The sequence below is a fragment of the Coregonus clupeaformis genome, chromosome 24 (genome assembly GCF_020615455.1).
Source record: "Coregonus clupeaformis isolate EN_2021a chromosome 24, ASM2061545v1, whole genome shotgun sequence".
In the NCBI taxonomy this organism is placed as follows: domain Eukaryota; kingdom Metazoa; phylum Chordata; class Actinopteri; order Salmoniformes; family Salmonidae; genus Coregonus; species Coregonus clupeaformis.
Genome location: NC_059215.1, coordinates 14,321,970 through 14,342,246, shown reverse-complemented (window position 1 = coordinate 14,342,246; position 20,277 = coordinate 14,321,970). Strand labels below are relative to the sequence as shown.

The 20,277-nt window shown below is 40.5% G+C and overlaps 1 protein-coding gene across 2 annotated transcripts; it reads right to left on the bottom strand.

The window, feature by feature from the left end:
• Positions 1-1,080: 1,080 nt before the first annotated feature.
• LOC121537420 (adipolin-like) lies at positions 1,081-19,539 on the bottom strand. 2 transcript variants are annotated; one of them, XM_041845055.1, is made up of 8 exons: positions 18,969-19,539; positions 7,324-7,428; positions 6,993-7,104; positions 6,464-6,654; positions 4,407-4,515; positions 4,069-4,162; positions 2,314-2,392; positions 1,081-2,124 (listed from the first exon to the last, which is right to left on the bottom strand). In XM_041845055.1, exons 1-8 carry the CDS (start codon positions 19,140-19,142, stop codon positions 2,026-2,028), a joined length of 963 nt encoding a protein of 320 aa, XP_041700989.1. In that variant the 5' UTR covers positions 19,143-19,539; the 3' UTR covers positions 1,081-2,025. The 2 variants fall into 2 exon arrangements, with proteins under 2 accessions (XP_041700989.1, XP_041700990.1); XM_041845056.1 differs by having other exon boundaries at positions 6,464-6,651.
• Positions 19,540-20,277: the final 738 nt, after the last annotated feature.

Below are 20,277 nucleotides of genomic sequence, written 5' to 3'. Positions count from 1 at the left end.
ACATGATTTTTGAATGATTACCTAATTTCTGTACCCCACACATACAATTATCTGTAAGGTACCTCAGTCGAGCAGTGAATTTTAAACACAGATTCAACCACAAAGATGAGAGAGGTTTTCCAATGCCTCGCAAAGAAGGGCACCTATTGGTAGATACAATTTTTTTTAAAGCAGACATTGAATATCCCTTTGAGCATGGTGAATTTATTAGTTACACTTTGGATGGTGTATCAATACACCCAGTCACTGCAAATATACAGGCGTCCTTCCTAACTCAGTTGATGGAGAGGAAGGAAACCGCTCAGGGATTTCACCATGAGGCCAATTGTGACTTTAAAACAGTTACAGAGTTAAATGGCTGTGAGAGGAGAAAACGGGGGATGGATCAACAACACTGTAGCTACTCCACAATACAAACCTAAATGACAGTGAAAAAAATTGAAGCTTGTACAGAATACAAAATATTCCAAAACATGCATCCTGTTTGCAATAAAACACTAAAGTAAAACTGCAAAATAATTGTCAAAGAAATTAACTTTATTTCCTGAATTCAAAGCGTTATGTTTGGGGCAAATCCAACACAACACATCACTGAGTACCACTCTTCATATTTTCAAGCATGGTGGTGGCTGCATCATGTTATGGGTATGCTTGTCATCGGCAAGGACTAGGGAGTTTTTTAGGATAAAAATTAACTGAATAGAGCTAAGCACAGTCAAAATCCTAGAGGAAAACCTGAGCCAGTCTGCATTCCAACAGACACTGGGAGATAAATTCACCTTTCAGCAGGACAATAACCTAAAACACAAGGCCAAATATACACTGGAGTTGGTTACCAAGACGACATTGAATGTTCCTGAGTGGCCTAGTTACAGTTTTGACTTAAATCAGCTTGACAACCTATGGCAAGACCTGAACATGGCTGTCTAGCAATGATCAACAACCAAATTGACAGAGCTTGACAGATATTTCTGTATTTAATTTTCAATAAATTAGCAAACATTTCTAAAAACATGTTTTCACTTTGTCATTATGGGGTATTGTGTGTAGATGGGTGAGATTTTTGTTGTTGATTTAATCCGTCTTGAATTCAGGCTGTAACACAACAAAATGTGGAATAAGTCAAAGGGTATAAATACTTTCTGAAGGCACTCGGTATAAAACAGAATGGCCAACAAACTTGCATTTCATTTCAATGCTCTAACCACATTCCTTAGTTTGGGTTTGAATCCCACAAAATGGTTCCATACAGAGGCCAATGTTTCTTCTATTTTGTTCAGTGGGCTGTAGACTCCACATGAGACACACACAGTCCCCCTAGATTGAACATACAGTAGAGGTCACTTTGCTGAGAATAGGGTTGCAAAATTCCGGTAACTTTCCCAAAATTCCCTTGTTGGATTTTCCTAAATGTTTCTGAATTTTGCAACCCTAGCTGAGAAGTTGGGGCGCCCATACAATGCATACTGAGCATCTTTGCATCATCCAGTGTTTATACACACTCACAGAGTCTAGGTACTTTCTTAGCTACTGCCATTCCAATAAAGAGATTGACATCAGATGATAAAAACCTTTACATTTCATGAATGATATTCATTATAGCATTTTTCCTATCAGGCTATTACTGTATTGAAAATACATCTGTGATACATTTTTTCTTTCTCAAATTCAAAATGTTCATTGAGTGATTTGAAGATGTGAAGTCTTGTCTATTAGGATTGTCTGTTGGTATGCACAAGTGTCTTTCTTGGCCCATATGAGTGCTTGCTTTCATGGTGTCTGTGGTGAGACACAGTCCTTAAGCTTTCAAAACGGTTCTTCCAGGATACGCCAAGTAGAGAAGTTCAATGGCTGCAAATGCTGCTCATGCCTTTTGCTTTCACCTCCATGGATGGGGATTGGCAGATAGCATCTGTTAGTAGTCCAGTCAGATACAGGTAAGACAGATGCCTTGCGTGGCCAGGGCCCTGGTGTCCAATGGGAAGAGGGAAGGAATACCCCCAGCCCCAAGGGCAGGACTTGAGGCTATACACCCAGCAACATGCCCATGAAGTCAGAGCCATTCTGTATTGTGATGGATGCCCCAGCACCATTGTCCACAAATATAGAGGTGTACTGTCCAACCTGAGGAGATACAATAACATTTTAAATACAATAATATGATGACTGTTTGTTTTGCTATAGTGATATTAAAACCCATTATAGTGTTAAGAAGTAATTGTATTTGTTAACACTTCTTAAAGGCTTTTTGACCCTATTGGAAAATCTTCATGCCAAGCGTTGTGATGATCAGTTTGATAAATGTAAGCCTACCTGTAGCTCCAGCAACCCTTGCACATACACTGTGAAGATCTTGCTGTTACTTTCCAATCCAACAATCATCTCTAACGACCTGTAACGAAGAGGAAAACAGACAACAAATGTTAATTAATCATAATCTTGTTACCTGATCTTTACATTTGTTAAAAATAACTTTACTTTATCTATACATGCCTAACACTTTCTGAAATAAAATAGTGTAATTGCATGCTATTTCATGCAAAATGTGTTTTCGTACACGTTAAATAAACATGTAATTGCTTCATTTTGAGTCTTGAATCATCATCATCATTACAGTGACCCTTTAATGAAGTCTGCAGTGCAGACAGTAATATTACAGGCGTGGAGTCTAGTTGTACAACTCCTGCTGAGACCACTGGCTCCTGTTTAGTGGAAAACGCTGCATTTTTATGGTGAATCAATCATGTTTGTCTTCACTTAACTGCCATCGCAATGAGGCTCATTTTACATTCTCTGCATTTTCATGTGTGGGAGAGCCAGACAGGCTGGAGGCTTTGGGGTGGAAAAGCTACAACAATGAGCCCACTATTTTGGGGTAAGGTAACCATCATAACAATATTATTTATACTTTTTTTTTATAATACCAGATTGTGAAGCAAGGTTGTTGGCCTTTACATATTCTGGAGATATTGGGTACCGTTCGTTTAAACATTTTTTGCTTACTTTATATAAACAGAAATGGCAAAAATGAATGTGTAATATTCTGGTATCTACAAACGAGTGTGTAATATTCTGGTATCTACAAACGAGTGTGTAATATTCTGGTATCTACAAAGAAGTGTGTAATATTCTGGTATCTACAAAGAAGTGTGTAATATTCTGGTATCTACAAACGAGTGTGTAATATTCTGGTATCTACAAAGAAGTGTGTAATATTCTGGTATCTACAAACGAGTGTGTAATATTCTGGTATCTACAAAGAAGTGTGTAATATTCTGGTATCTACAAACGAGTGTGTAATATTCTGGTATCTACAAAGAAGTGTGTAATATTCTGGTATCTAAAAACTAGTGTGTAATATTCTCGTTCGTTCTCTGCATCCTTCACACATCCCAAAAATAACATTTCTCTATTCAGGGTCGTATTCAATAGGCACCAAATGTCCAATAAGAAATGTTGCTTTGAATTTTTTCATAGCTAAATGTTTTTCTACGATTTACTGAATGAATACGACCCTGGCCTGTGGTGCTGGAAGCAGCATGGTGTCCCAGGTGTCAAAGGTGAGTCTATAAAGAGTTTGGAGGCGACAGGGACCAGGGGAAGGGGTGAGAGGACATTTCCTTTAAAGACGTGTTCCACTTTAACACAGGAAATGCCTAACTGGTTCCACACAATGTATAATAGACACCATCTTTAACAGTTCGTAAACACTAGCGAAAGTAAAACTGGCATTAAACACTGGTTATCAGGCATGGATTCAATGAGCCTTAACAACACAACAGAAAGCCTGACCTGGCAGACAATAAAAGATTAGCTAACTCTTATGGGGGGAAAGAAAATAATCGTTATGATATTGCTTTGTTTGTCAGGGATCGTTTTTACTACATTCCATGTAACAAATAAGAACCATATGGTCTTTATGCCAAGGTGAAAAAGTGTGGAGTGGACTCATTTGAGTTTGTTTCATAGGGTGACTAGATATTGGAGGCATTTTCAAACTTCATCATGCTGATTTGTTGATAAACGGTAGACGATCAATAGACAGGGACTGAGGGTAGGCCTACTCACGTATATCGATGGCACAGGGATTCGATGCAGATCAGCACTCGCACATTGTCCCTGGCTCTCAGCTGACTCTTACTCCTCTTCACCTCGTTGTGGTCTTCAGGGAGAAAACAGAGTTACTCTGAGGTCATACATTATCCAGCTAAGAAACACCTCTCTAAAGAAAAGGTCACAGAGTCCTCTGAAGATGTACAATATTTTAGCAAAATATCTGGATAAATTGTGCCTCAATGCCCCTCATGCATTGTCTTTATATTTGATATCCAACTTCCAAATCAATACATTTCTCAAGATGATTCCCTGATAATTGGGTTTCCCTAAGGTAGAGAAGCATTCCTTACCGATATGAACATTAGCAGAGAGCTGGTAGATCCCTGTGACGGGAGCCGTGAATCGTCCTGTGGATTGGTCCATTCCTGTCCCTCTGAGGAAGGCACCTTTAGCAGGAGGCTGGAAGGATAAATACAATGTGACTTGCAGAATGGAGTTGTACAATGACTCACAGATAATTTGGGCTCAATTGATATCTGGCTAAAGGGAATCGAAGACCTACAAAATGTATATGTATGTCTGCCAAAGGGAACATCCGAGCAAACAATCCAAACATTTCCAACAGACATTGGAATACTAGCTATTTATTCCACTGCCTGACCAAGTCACTACCCACTTTATTTTTGTAAATACAGTGTAACACAGCCCATTATTACTATTTATACAACGGGTGGCTCTAATCCTGAATGCTGATGGGTTAAAACCGCATTCCAACCCGTGTCTATTCCACAAGTTACCACCGGCTAAATCTATGACGTTAAAATGCCTATTTACTCTGTTCCATCTGACTGCCCAATCCACTGTCTCATCAGCCCAGCCAGGCACTTTATAAACTTGATTTCCACTATAAAAAGCATCTAGACATTATCTCACATTTCTTTTAGACTAAACTTTTGTTTTCAACAGTGGAGATTTGTATAAACCTTGCTTTCTGTCTCTCCGACATTTGCAACATTGTTTCAATATTCAAATTCGATCTCCAGCTGTCCCATAGTAATGAACATGTGGGGAGTCAGGACGAGACAGACAGACAGGCAGGCAGGCAGCGTTTCTCAGCCAGTCGAAATCATGAATCAGCTGGCATAATTTTTATGGATATATACAAAGAAATGTCAATTGAAAAAAGGTAAAAAGAAACAAATTGCAGCTAGTTTGCAGTCTTTCCAGCTTCAGTTTGAAGTGATTGTGTTAGCTGTGTTGTTGGCTAGCTCCTCTGAAAAACAGTGTCTTGATGAGTGAGCACATTTTCTATGCCAGGCGAAATCGCGCCTCATTAGCTTATTGTTATGGATGGATCCAAATAAATGTCAATAGAAAACAGCTTAAACAAATGCAAATGCAGCTACTTTGCTTTTATTCTGGCTGCACTTTTTGAAATGACCGTAAGCTAGCCGTAGTTGGCTAGCTAGCAAACAAGGGATAAGAACGTTGCCAGTCAGTATGGCAATGGAACATTTAGAATGAACGACTGGGTCGCGTCCATAGATACAGAACAAAAAGACTGAACGACTGGGTCGCGTCTCTGGCAACCGAACCGATAGAACGAACGACCAGCCGGCTTGGGTAGCAACCCTAGATTTGTGTCGGGACTATATCTTGTGGAAGGATGAAATAGTATGAATAAATTCATCAAAATAACGTTTTTTATAAAAATATGTCAATCATTATTTGGATTTGTTGGTAACCCGTTGTATAAAAGTGATAATGCACTCGAAGCCGGTATTTGGAGGATATATTGGCACGGTTTTGACATATTTTCATAAAAAATGTTATTTTGATGGATTTAGTTATTTTATACCTGCTGTAACCTGTCTATGTGATGAATACATTTGATTTGATTGGTCTACTCTTAACCTCCCGCCTCAGAATGTCCCTTGGCATAGTTCTTCCACTACATCATGCCGTTTCAAACAGTGCCAATGTTTGTCCTCTCCGCACCATATTCCAAGTCACAGACAGAGTGCCTTTTGTATACCACCCAGAAAGTAATGTGGAGCATTGCAAAAATAGATATTGTTTTACTAAGGACTAAGAAGCCAGTCTAAACTCAAAGCATGGTATTGCTTTGTCAGACTTTAGGGAAGGGGTGATCCCTAATTATTCCTGGCTTCATTCTTATATATCAGGGGGATATAACCAGAATCACTGCTGGTTAAAACTTAAAACCTACGGTGAAAACAAAGTTAAAAGAAAGAAAATAGAAAGAAAGAAAAGTGAAGGTGAGATAAATAGAGGGCTTAATGTTGAGTAAGACAAGAGGATAAAGAAGACGGTCAAGGAGGTGACCAAATACTTCACAAACTTCTACATTCTCCACAAACGTCTCAATTGTTCCTCCAAAACGTACCGTCTGAAAGTTCTGGAGCTCCATCAGTGTCTTCTTGTCGACAACCACAGGTCCTATGAGTTTACAGTGGAAGGCTTCCTCTATCCTCCTGTAAGAGGTCATTCCTTCCAGGGCCATGAGGGCCATGGGTATCTGACTAGGACTGGTACTGGTCTGCCTGTCCACTGCAGCAGCTCTCCTCTCTGTAGCTTCTGGTGAAAACACAGAAGGAATATGGGAATCTCAACTAGAAAGATGAGAAGAACATGGACTTGACTTTGAACTATAGGAACAACTTTCTCTGAGTACTACAGTACAGCAATAGAGTAGTGAGTTTACTGTCACTCAGATCCGGTATCTACCTCGGATGGTCAGTTACTAATGAAATACTTCAGCCTTCACTGAAACAATGATCCATCACCAGTAGCAGTTGATCAATCACCAATGTTTTGGAATCAACGTGTCTTTTTATACTCAGCGAAGGACCAGATCAGACTTTATAACATGTTGTGTCTTTTATCTGACATTTTATGACTTTATATGATGTTACCTTTTATCATCTCTTTGAACTCCTGGAGGAGGACCTCCTGGGTGACCTCTGCCCCGGGGGATCCAGGAGGCCCCTGGGGGCCTGGAGGACCAGGAGGACCTGGTGGCCCTGGCTGACAAAGACCAGGAAATAATAACACATTACATAATAATATAGGCTCATCATACATCTAATGTACACATGATTTGACACAGAAAGTTGTTTCAATATTAAAACGGTCAATATTCTACTTATGTATCGTACTAGATGCTTCGTGACCAATGTAATGAACAGACCAGCGCTTGATCAGCTAGCTTATTTGAACCACTACTGAAGCCATTGTTATATTTACCAGTGGCCTTTTGCGTTTGCGGCACTTCCCAGGGAAGTTGTCTACGGGTCGTTTCACAAAGTCCATCCATGATCCCAGGGGATCCACTCTCTGGTTGTCAGGAATCTATAAGATACATGAGAGAGAAAACCCATGAGACATTTTTCCTTCAAATAGACGGCATAGCTGGATCTTAACAGAAGATGGCATGGGACACGGTTGGACTACCGATATTAGACCACTTTTAAGGTCTGATTTTGGAATGAACACAGTTGAATGAATGAATACCAAGTTGGCATTTAGGATTATGCTTTGAACACAGGCCTACTATGAATCAATGATACACCAAGGAGAGCCAGATGTAGTTAAATTAACCTGGCTGATTAATAGTGAGCACTAAACAAGTGCCCAGTAAAATAAAGTGGGATAAAGTGTGCTGGCAGAATGTACTTAGAATCAAGCTAGTCCCAAACTGTTGCACTGTGTTCGTATTCCTCAATAACAAATGCTCTTTGAGGAGAGCAGTGCTAATTGCAAGATTCATCAGATATTTCAGCCTGGAATCATTTCACCCACTACCACACAATGCAAAGTATTGTAACTAAGTAACTGAATCCAATGAGTCATATTTTCTGCTTACCAACCATAATTTGGAAAATCTTGCCTTAAGATACTATTAAATGGTGCCAGACATCAAGGCAGGTTACACTATGAAGTGAACTCTCTTTCTTTCTCTCTCCCGGTCTCTCCTTGCCGGTCTACTGCCATTCCAGAGAGAGGGAATAAAGCTTTTTGTGTCGTACCTTTCACTTTGCCAACTATGTTCAGTCACTTTTTCTCTCCAAGACTTTCCCTCTTTGCTTATTTTTTCTCTCCAGATAATTCACTCAGGTGCCACGTCAATTATTATTTGCCCAATAGGGTCAGAGGAAAATAAACAAGACGTCTCAAGGGATTTTTTTCAACACATGGACATTTCCATGATCATACTGTGCATTCAGGACTCCATGTAAAATGTCTCTATCCATGGGCTATTTTAGTGCCCAATTAGTCTACAACAACATTTATAAACACCCAACAACACTTTCACCTATACCTACAAACATACTTACAGTATATCAGGAGTGTAATGACCATATTGAATATGATAATAAATATGGTGGCATGCCATAAAAGTCAACAATGGCTGTTGAAATTGACTTGCCAGTAAAGTTCATGGACTTTTACCATTTCTAAGTGAAAACTCCCTCATAATAATTGTAGACCTTTGTTTGATATGCAGGGTTTCTGGATGTGTGATGATGTCATCCTTTTGCTGAGAAAAAAAACATCCTCACATATTACCTTTATCAAAATGAAAGGCCTCTGCCACCCAATCATTCTAACCCTAGCCCACCCTGGCTAGTGTAGTTTCATTTGGGTGAAACGTGATGCTGTGTGAATTCCAATAACCACAAATGCCTTGAATCCTCCCCAAGCAAAGCCCTCCTTCCTCCTCTCCAAACGTCAAGTGACTGTGGTGGAGATAGAAGAGGAGATTAGGACGAGCCATGGAGGTGAGCTGTCTGAAATGGAATTTGTTTAGGTTTGGCAGGAGGACACGGATCACTTATCTGCAAAACTAACATGCCGCCTTTTCTTCACAGAAAGAGAGACTCGCCTCTCGTTATATTCAACAGCAACAAAGTAACCCATTGTTTGTCTTGTCTTCAATATGCTAGAATAAAAAAGGTTTCATATTTTGTGTTTGTGGGTTTTTTCTCTGTCTTCTCCCGTTTCTCTTCTCTTGTGACAGCAGACAAAATAAACAAGTTAAGTAACACAGCGCCTCCTGCATGTCGGATGTCTGTGGGTTTTTGTTGTGCTTTTGAAGCCTGGAGACAGATAAAAGGCAGACAGATTTTGTCAAGCCAAAAATACTGTTACTGCATAATCTGCTACATATTTTCCACAACACTGCAACACAGCCAGTTAATTATACTGAACCTTTTTCTTTCTTTCTACCGTTCATGTCGCATAGAATTTCTCTCTTTATATCTCTCACTTTCACACAAACCTTACAAGAGCACATAAAAAATCTTTTGAATTTGAGATGGTGTAAAAAAAATCTATATATATATATCTGAAATAACTATTCCATAAGCTACACTTTTACCAGTTTAATGATGAGTGTGTTGATTTAAACACTGACGATCACCACTGAGGAGCCTCTCTGACGACTCTGTTTGATTGAAGTGATGCACGCTGAACATTGACAACAGAGTAAGGCACAAAACAAGGAGCTTAACGCTATGCTTGACTGCTAATCTCTAAGGACTCAAAAGAACTGCACCTCTTCTGCACCTCTCCTTTCATATTGATGTCATACGTAGATCATCATATGTTGTTTTTTCAGACCAACTCAAGTTAGCCCACACATGCAACTTATAATTATATATCTTAACTATTCCCTGTGTGATAATAAAAAAGTCAGCATAGCACTGCCAGGAAAGCAGCCCTCTCGCTCTGCTTGTTATCGTCTTGTGTTGTTAGCACACGCCATTGTAATTAAACGATTAAAACCGTGCCCTAAAGGATTTTCTCAATTTTAGGAAGTCGGCCCAGCTGTAACCAAGATAATTATTACTGTTATTCAAACTAAAAAACAAGATTGCGCAAATCACTGTTACAACTTTTTTTGACACTTTTATGCAGTGTGTAACTCAAAATATCATGAGAGTTGCTACAGTAGCGTAGCAATAAAGCAATACATTTTTACTTTAGTAATTTAGCAGATGCTCTTATCCAGAGCGACTTACAGTTAGTGAGTGCATACATTTTTCATACTGGCCCCCCGTGGGAAATGAACCCACAACCCTGGCGTTGCAAGCACCATGCTCTACAGGGGACAATACCTCATGAGGATTGTAAGATCTGAATTTTTTACGTCTGCTCAAGTCTTTTATTCTCACTTTCATTGATCGTTCTTCACACTGCTTCACACAGGAGGGCATCATATTTTTGCTACCATGACATACAATAGTGATGATAGGTGGTGGTGCTTCCCACAGCTTGCCAATAAATTATGATTCATTGTACCTCAGTGAAACTGAATATGCCCCAGATGAAGGACTGAGTCTTTACACAGAGAAATGAAAATCATAGCATGACAAAATAGAGAAAGTGTCAGTTATGTTGAATCTAGTTCCTATTGAGTGTGACGCAAAGTAAACGATGTTCTCACTCACATACCTTTATATCAGCACGTACAGCACATGAACAAAGTGAGCAGAGGATAGATACAGGTATCAGTCTGTTCTTCCCTTTGATCCCAGTTGTTGTTTGAGTGCCATCCAATGGCTGTGTCTTTCAACAGCTGTGAGATCACACCACTCTAGTGGCAATTTTGAAAAATGTGTTAGACATTCTTAAGGTGTTAAACTGAAGGTACTCCTCAGAACATCAAACACTGTCAGTTTGTCTCATCGGTGGGGGCCCTATTCATACTGAGATGGTGATGGCTATTGCTACAGGCCTCGATCCTTTTAAGGCTATTAACTTTGCTTACAAATATGTAACCACAATGACAGTATGAAAAAACGTCACCGTTTTTAGTTTGGACGTGCATCTACAATACAATGTACATTACATGTAAGCTTGCAGAGATGTACTACCTGTGTAGTAAACTGTCGTTACGCATGTGTTATGGAATTTGAGTTTTACAACAATCATTCCATTATGTAGCAGTTGAATTATAACTTCATTGTGTCCATGTCCAGGGTGGCAGGTAGCCTAGCTGTTAGAGTGTTGGGCCAGTAACTGAACGGTACAGGTTTGAATACCCGAACCGACAAGGTGAACAATCTGTCGATGAGCCCTTGAGCAAGGCACTTAACCCTAATTTGCTTCAGGGACATCGTACTACTATGGCTGACCCTGTAAAACAACACATTTCACTGCGCTTATCCAGTTTATGTGACAATTAAACATCATCATTATGATGATTCAGGAAACAGTTGTTTGAGGCGTGATGAATAATCCCTACGTTTGTGATAGAGTTTGTTTGTTGAAATGAGGTAGAATTTATTTGCTGCAATAAAGGGAAGGAAATATTCCCTGGGGAAGGCAACATTCCATCAAAAATGGCAAGTAGTGCACTATGTAGGGAATAGGGTGCCATTTGGGATGCAGCCACAACCACAACTGTTAAAACTTGTCTCTGGGGCTGCAATAGATTCTCATCTTGAACAGCACTCCACATAGCAGGCAGCGTCTGAAACCTTTTGACTAAGGACCATTGCCGGCTCTTCTGTAGGCATACCGGTATAGCCCATAACTCTTAGCTTATTTTCATTTACATGTCCTTATCCTTATTAACTATCCATATTATATTGTTTGACATGCACCAACTAGTATAGTAAAAATACCTGCAACACACAAAGAATATCTTGTAACGTTAACTGCAGGGCTTACTCCCCAAACAGTGAGAGCAGGGTGCACCAGTCACTCTGAAAAATAAGCTTGTAAGATTATTGCTAATGTTGCTAGCATGTTGTGTGAACAGGTAGCAGTACCAATATAGTTTGACGTGGGACAGGATGATGGAGAAGAGTCAATAATCCCTTGTTTTTAAATCGGTGTAGTCCCTATGCAGACATCAAATCAAATTGAATTTGTCACATACACGTGTTTAGCAGATGCTATTGTGGATGTAGGAGGCTAATGCAGCTAGGGCCTATCCCATCCAGGGAGGCAGGGATTCTCAAGCTGCAACTAGGGCTAGGCTAGGGAGAACCTGCGTGCTTCCCCACTGTCATGCATCCACCCCCGTTCCCCCCTAATGAGCATCCCATCCATCCCGGTCCTACCCGGATGCAACTCACAGATTTTACCAACACAATGTTAAATATGGTTAGACATGCAACCGGCGCAACTGGTAAATACTTCACACACCCTGCACTTTCACTTTGTAGATATGTCACACACAAGTTGTTGATGATATGAGCAAAGCGTAGACCTATGCATATAAACCACATGAAACATACAGTCCACTTTAATCTCTAGGGTGCTACCAAATTATAAAATGATACGACTGAAAACGATCAAGCAAGTTTCAAATCACATTATGTGTTGGTATGCTGCACGTATACATATTCCTATTGCGTAGCCTTCATGTTATCGTTCCCTTGTTTCCACAAAACAACTGCTACAGTGTCAACATGCCATATATATTTATGCATACATTGAATGTGCATTCCTTTCCAGTGTACAGTGCATTCAGAAAATATTCAGACCCTTTGACTTTTTCCACATTTTGTTACGTTACAGCCTTATTTTAAAATTGATAAAATTAAAAATTTTCCTCATCAATCTACACACAAAACCTCAAAATGACAAAGCGAAACAGGTTTTTAGAAATGTTTGTACATTTATTAAAAATAGAAAACAGAAATACCTTATTTACATAAGTATTCAGACCCTTTGCTATGGGACTTGAAATTGAGCTCAGGTGCATCCTGGTTCCATTTATCATCCTTGAGATGTTTCTACATCTTGATTGGAGTCCACCTGTGGTAAATTCAATTGATTGGATATGATTTGGAAAGGCACACACCTGTCTATATAAGGTCCCACAGTTGACAGTGCATGTCAGAGCAAAAACCAAACTATGAGGCCGAAGGAATTGTCCGTAGAGCTCCAAGACAGGATTGTTTCAAGGCACAGATCTGGGGATGGGTACCAAAACATTTCTGCAGCATTGAAGGTCCCCTATGGTGAAGCATGGTGGTGGCAGCATCATGCTGTGGTGATGTTTTTCAGCGGCAGGGACTGGGAGACTAGTCAGGATCGAGGGAAATATGAACGGACCAAAGTACAGAGAGATTCTTGATGAAAACCTGCTCCAGAGCGCTCAGGACCTCAGACTGGGGCGAAGGTTCCCTTTCCAACAGGACAACGACCCTAAGCACACAGCCAAGACAACGCAGGAGTGGCTTCGGGACAAGTCTCTAATGTCCTTGAGTTGTCCAGCCAAAGCCCGGACTTGAACCCGATCGAACAACTCTGGAGAGACCTGAAAATAGCTGTGCAGCAACGCTCCCCATCCAACCTGACAGAGCTTGAGAGGATCTGCAGAGAAGAATGGGAGAAACTCCCCAAATACAGGTGTGCCAAGCTTGTAGCATCATACCCAAGAAGACTCAAGGCTGTAATCGCTGCCAAAGGTGCTTCAACAAAGTACTGAGTAAAGGGTCTGAATACTTATTGAAATGTCATATTTCAGTTTTTATACATTTGCTAAAATGTCTAAAAACCTGTTTTTGCTTTGTCATTATGGGGTATTGTGTGTAGATTGATGAGGAAGAAAAATAATTTTATCCATTTTAGAATAAGGCTGTAACGTAACAAATGTGGGAAAAGTCAAGGGGTCTGAATACTTTCAAAATGCACTGTAAGAGAGCTACTAAAACAATCAAATGTATTTATAAAATCTCCTAGGGAATAATAATCGTGCTTTGCTCTCAACATAAAGAGTCAAAAAGCTGAAGAGAGTCTGATTGCTGTCACACCTGCTTTGTGTACAAATTATAGTCTTCACATTGCTCCAGTGGCTCTTTCCACAGGTATCTGTGGTAGGTAAGAGAAGCCGTTAAAAATGACTCTGGCCACATCAAGCTGAAAACTGAGCTACAAGCCAGACATGGATTCAAATGTTATTTGATATAATTTCAAATAATTAATATTAATAAATTTTTCATTTACAGACAGGAAACACAAAGCTCTGAAAATACTTGACCTGTCCTTGATTGAGCTTGCCTATTGCAATAGAACCAATAGAGTCCCAACTATGCAAACCCTGCCCACCAGGCACTTCAGACAGGCTAAAGCAAACACTACAAGTATTTGAAAGATTTCAAATAGTATTTGAACCCAGGTCTGAGTTATGCCCCAGGTAGATAGATTTTCTCTTTATGCACTCATTTGTGGTTCCACTCTGCCACATAAGTGCAGTGCTCATTTCTGTTTGGTCTAAGCACTGTCCTTGTGCTCACTTACTTGATGAGGTACTAAAAACCAGTTGTAAGTAGAAAAGCGCAAAATTAGAATGTGAGAACACATGCAAAATTCTCCCTGGCTTCAACGCCTATTAAATGTCTATAGGATTGACGTATTATCACAACAAAGGTTCTAAAAAATTATTCAAGGATTGCCAAGATTTTAACAATAATTTGGACTAGGTGCACAAATCATCATCTGTCTATGATTAATGCAATGCACTCTACCCCAGACAATTCTTTACATGGGAGAGAATATACTCAAAAGCTCTGGTATGTTGCGGTGAAATCAAGTTGCTTTCTTTCAAGAGTCCAATGTGAATCTGATGTAGGGGAACATGACCAGCACATAAAATGTAGCAGGCGAGATCAAGGGATTTCTAACAGGAAATCCAAATCAAACAGAACCTCTCTGATATGTAAAAACAGAAATGTTGTATTTCTGGCACCCAAACCGGAGCGCAAGGGGAATATCATCCTAGCAGTTTATTTTACTTGTAGATTTCATATGTAATGACAAAAGGCTGTTTATTAGTATTGTCGCTGTCTGTCAGGATTTCAATGAGTACTTAAATCGATTGTGTAATGCGTTAAGTAAGCAAGGGTCATTAAGACGTGTAATAAAACAAAACATCCCATAAAATAGGCCTCATCCTCACACAGTAAGTGTATCCTTGTTCCCACTCGATTTACAGTTCCCACTCTGTTCCCAATCTTGTGTGTGTGTGTGTGTGTGTGTGTGTGTGTGTGTGTGTGTGTGTGTACAGCCTATGTCTGTGTGTGTGTGTGTGTGTGGGCCTAGTGTTTCCTGTGGGATGGGTCCGGTCCCCTGTGTGTGGGGCGATCCAAACGGTCCCACACACTCCTTCATTAAGCATGGTGTTGGGATGAGAGAGGGGAAACTCAAGTCTCCCCCAGGGCACTGCTTAGCCATTACTCAACACGCTAGGCGTGATGTTTGACTTCACTGCCTCCATTACTTCCATGACTGACTGAGCCCTTTGCTGCTCCATACTGACAGATTTCACTGCACTTTGGAGTGAAATAAGTGGCAAATTGATATATTGTTTCCGTAGTTCTGCCCTCACACTGTATTTATTGTGCTAGTCAGTGAAATCATGATAGATTGGATCGTGGATGATGACCCATCTATGCTATTAAGAAGGGTAGAAGAAAAACGTGTCTAGTGCTGTTCAGCGATTTTAGCACACATAATGTTATTTTGATGCAAAAAGTTACTGTTTGGTATCATCTCACCAGATTTCACTCAGTGCAACACTCAACACCTCAACTGTGATCAATTTCAAATGGAAAATCTCTGATGGAATGTGGTCTGCTGCACCCTGCCAACAGCTCTCGCTGGGGTTGGGCCAGATGCAAAATGAATGCCATCATAAGAAGACTTTCCACTGCATGAGCGAAAAGAAAAACATGCAAATGTATAAAAGGTTTGGCTTGTTTGAAGATACAAGATGGTGTTCTCCTGCCATCATAATGTAACTCTAATAAGCAGGTTGTTTTCTCCAAGACATTACAGGTACAGATGTGAGGATGAAGTGAAACTTGAACAAACCATAATAACTTTGCATTAAATTAAATTAAAGGAAGCACCGCTTGCAGCTGGCATAGTAGATATTTTTTGTTTTTTACTGGACACATTTTCAGTGAACTCCGGATGATATAGCATTCCATTTTGCTGATGCATTGTACGTACAAAATGCACAATAAGACGTGCTCAAGTTCCGTAGCATAAAATTAGTCTTGTTGCATTGTCCAACCTTGAACATCTCCACTCTTTAACCTTAGATGTAAAGTCTAAACCCCAGGGTCCTCAACTAAAGGTGACAGTATTTGGCCGAGACACTATCTGGCATAACACAGGGTCTTAGGAGTGATTATGTCATTACCCTCAGATTGTGGGAGACAAGATGAAAAGAATGTAAGTGGGGGGGCACAGGGGGCTAATCCTTGTCGAGGTGTCCTCTTTCAGAACCCTTTCTATGGGGCTTTGTGAGGGGCTTACACGGCACGCTGCCCCAGTTTTCCAGGGCCGCACCGCCCCTATCGGATGTCCCAGACACAGCGGAGTCAGACTGGCCCTGTGAATGACAGAATCAATGGGCTGGGAACAGCATTGCCAAAGCTCTTTAAATATCTGCCCACCTATCTTTCCCAGGAATTACATCATGGCAGTCTGCCTGTGGCCTGTTGCTGGACCATGGGGGAGATGGAAGGGACGGAGGGGGGCTTTGGAGACAGAGACACCCTGGGCTCGGTGGGATAGATGGGAGAGAGAACAGAACAGATACATCCCAGTGGGGTGCAGTAGTCCTCAGTTTTCAGCAGCCTGGGGGTTGACACAAGGTCATCCTTCATAGCCTTCTGCTTTTACAGGGCAAACCAAGTCAAATAAACACAGCCAGACCACAATGGGACAGGCTAGGGCTGAATAATATGTTCTTCTTCTTCGTCTTGAGAATACAGAAACAAGACCTCACTCTATGGCAAATAAAACAGAGCAGAGGCAACCTGGTAGATCTCGGACAGGGAGGGAGGGCTGGTATTGAGTGGATGGGGCAGCAAGGGTTATTTGAGAATGCAAACACAATGGGTGGGCTAAAAGCAAAACAAATACCTAATTCGAAACCCCTGGAAATATGCAATACCAGCAATAAACCAATAAATAAGAATGTGAAAGGTCAAATGCTGTTTTTGGACATGGAAACAATTTTTTTTCAATTTTTTTCAGTTTATTTCAAAGCTATTTATATATTATACTTTGGTATAAAAATCTACTTTCTATCTGTTTGCCAAATCATTAAGCCTTTCAAACTACCAAATTACTGTCCATATTTGATATTTAAATAAATACTTTGGCTACACATTTAAAGAATGTAGCCTACACTGTCACATCTTCTTATCCCTAATTCATGATGATCCAAACCCTCTTGAGTGCTGATTTGTCAATAAACAGTCCTTAAAACTGATAAGCTGGAAAATTGGTGCTAGCCCCCAATAGTGAGGACTAATTGATGCATTGATCAGCCTTTAAATGTCCACATACCACACATTCTTCAGGAAGTCATCCATTTAGAGTTTCACACATTTCAGACACAACTCACTTTCTCAGGCTTGACCCAGTAGGGCACACCTCTTCTATGCTGGCTATTGCCCACATCACTACACTCATTCTCTCTATAGAACACTCTATAGACCACTTTGGTACTCTACCCTGCACCTTAGAGACTGCACCTTAGAGACTGCACCTTAGAGACTGCACCTTAGAGTCATTGAACACTGGTCACTTTAATAATGTTTACATAATGTTAATTGTTCTGAAATTGTTTCTGTAGTTAGAAACATATAAGATTAGCATTCCTGCAACATTATTTTGTTGAAATGTAATTTGATCTCAGAGAAATTAAGCTAATTGATTACTCACTTTATATGTGCATACAGTAATCTCCACATAGCTCATCCTATATATATATATATATATATATATAACTACTGCTGTACATACATTTTCCTACTTATGCAGTATACTGTCCATACGGTCTATACACACCACGTATTTATATTCAGGACTCCGACATTGCTCATTCTGATATTTCTTCATTTCTTGTTTCTTCTTCTTTTGTGTGTGTGTGTGTGTGGGGGGTATTGTACTGTTAGACATTTACTGCACTGCTGGAGCTAGAAACATAAGCATTTCGCTGCACCTGCTTTAACATCTGCTAATCTGTGTATGCAACAAATACACTTTGATTTGATTTGACATGGATTATACATTCATAAAGCCTGAATCAAGTCCAATTATACATGAATCAAGTCCAAATAAAGCTGTTGGAGCATGTCATCTGCCACAACCAGCCATTGCAGTACATAATTTAACAAGTTAATTATCACTCGTTAAACTGAGGAGAAGACATTCCAGCTCAGGTATTTGCCTCAGAATAGATTCCAAGGTTAAGAGAATTCAATCCGATGATATAGCACAAGGAACACAAGCATTTCGCTTCACCCGCAATAACATCTGCTAAATATGTGTATGTGACCAATAACATTTTATTTTATTTTATGTTGTTTTAATTTTGGTAGCACTACTGCAATTGTATTTTCTATTTGATTTGTACTTTGATAATTATCAGATCAGGTAATAAAAATCAAAAGACACAATCAAATACCACCGATAAAGTTAATAACATATTCCAAATACTAATCATAATCATTCTTCTGATGTTCAGCACTTGTATGATCAGAGTAAATATACACATTTCAGACATAAGGTTTGAAATACACCAGCAGGTCTACAGAGCAGAGAGAGCTTGGGACTACAAGGTTCTATCTGCATTTTTATCAAAATGTAGTTATTGATATAGCCTTGTTCTGTTCAATGTTCTCTACCTATATAGTACTCTAAAAAACCCAATTCATGTTGTTAAGTAAAAAAAAAAATTATAGATAAAAATTGCTGACACCATTCAAACCAATGAGGGTTCGGAACATTAACGCCAATTATCTCAGAATCATCTATTTACAGATGGAACCTTATAGTCCCAAGCTTCTTAGAGGCTGGAGGCAGCCGCTAGTGAATTGGAGATCACATTTTTGTTTCAAATCAAGCATTACCTTGGTGCTCTCGCCAACCTCTTCGCTGTTGGAGAGGGTAGCGTTGTACGCCTCTGTGTGCTGTGGGGGGGTCTCCTTCGGCCTCTTCCTCTCCTTCTTGGCGTCCACCCCTTCCAGCAGGACACACTGGGTCCAGAACACCGCAGCCAGCATGGCCAGTGGCCCACACCACATCTTAAACACAAACTGAATCAACCCAAAGATCCCTGAAAGCGTGTGAGGAAGCCTCTTTGGACAACTGGCCCAATGTTCTGTCCAAACTGTCCAACGATCGGAAAGAATAAAGTTATTACAAAAATGCAAGGACCCCAAACAGGATGATTGGACTACAAACTGGAAGACTGCAACAACTATGAGGGCTGAAGAACTCCTGGTTTGGCTGCCTGCTGCTCTCTTCCTGATGAGCTTTGAGCCTGGCAGCAGAGTGTTGCTGGAGCTGGAGCACAGCTAGCTCTAGCCAGAAAGCCAAGCGGCTTACTCAACTATGAAATGTGTCAAGTGAAATGGTCCCAGGGAATGACAAATCGGCGTAGATCTGACAGCAAATAAACCCATTAGTGAGATTTTTCACGCTTTCTGCTCTGTGGGGGGGAGGGGAGGGGGTGGGGGGTGAAGGAGGGAAAGGGGGAGAGGAGGGGCGTTTGAAGCTGGTGGTGGATGGGTGGGTGGGAGGGAGAGTTCTATATCCCCCTCTTTCTTGCTCTTTTGCTCACACTGAGCAATGGATCCTCCTCATTGTATTTCGATAGTTGGGTGCAGTGAAAGTCCCATAAGAGTTGGGATTTTCTTCAGAGAATGCTGCTTGGCATTCAATCCCTCAGTCCTCCTCACACGTGGTTCCCACAGGACTAGACATAGAATAAAAAGGGGTTGGAGATGGTCCAATTTTCTCAGCCTTTGGTACTCCTTCCTCTGCTTTTCTCCTTGAAGGGTATACAATTGGTCCCCCACAGCAGAAGCTCTGGAGAGAAAACTTTAAAGTGGTGTAAAAAACACTTTGAGGGGTAATTTGTAAGTCACTCTGGATAAGAGCGTCTGCTAAATGACTTAAATGTAAATGTATTAGCAACACGGTCTCCTCTGTCCAGTACACCCAGCTGTACATAACTCACTACTGTTCATTCATCAACCCAGTCCGTCTGCTCTGGGGTGACAGAAACATGTGCAGTTTCACCTCAGAGAGCACTGTGTGTGTGTCTGTGTGTGTGGTAGGTCCCTGTTGCTTGCTTGCTTGCTCCGCCACACTGTCTCTCTCGCTCTCTTCTACTCCTTTTTTGTTGCTCTCTCTCTCTGTGACTGAGCTTACAGG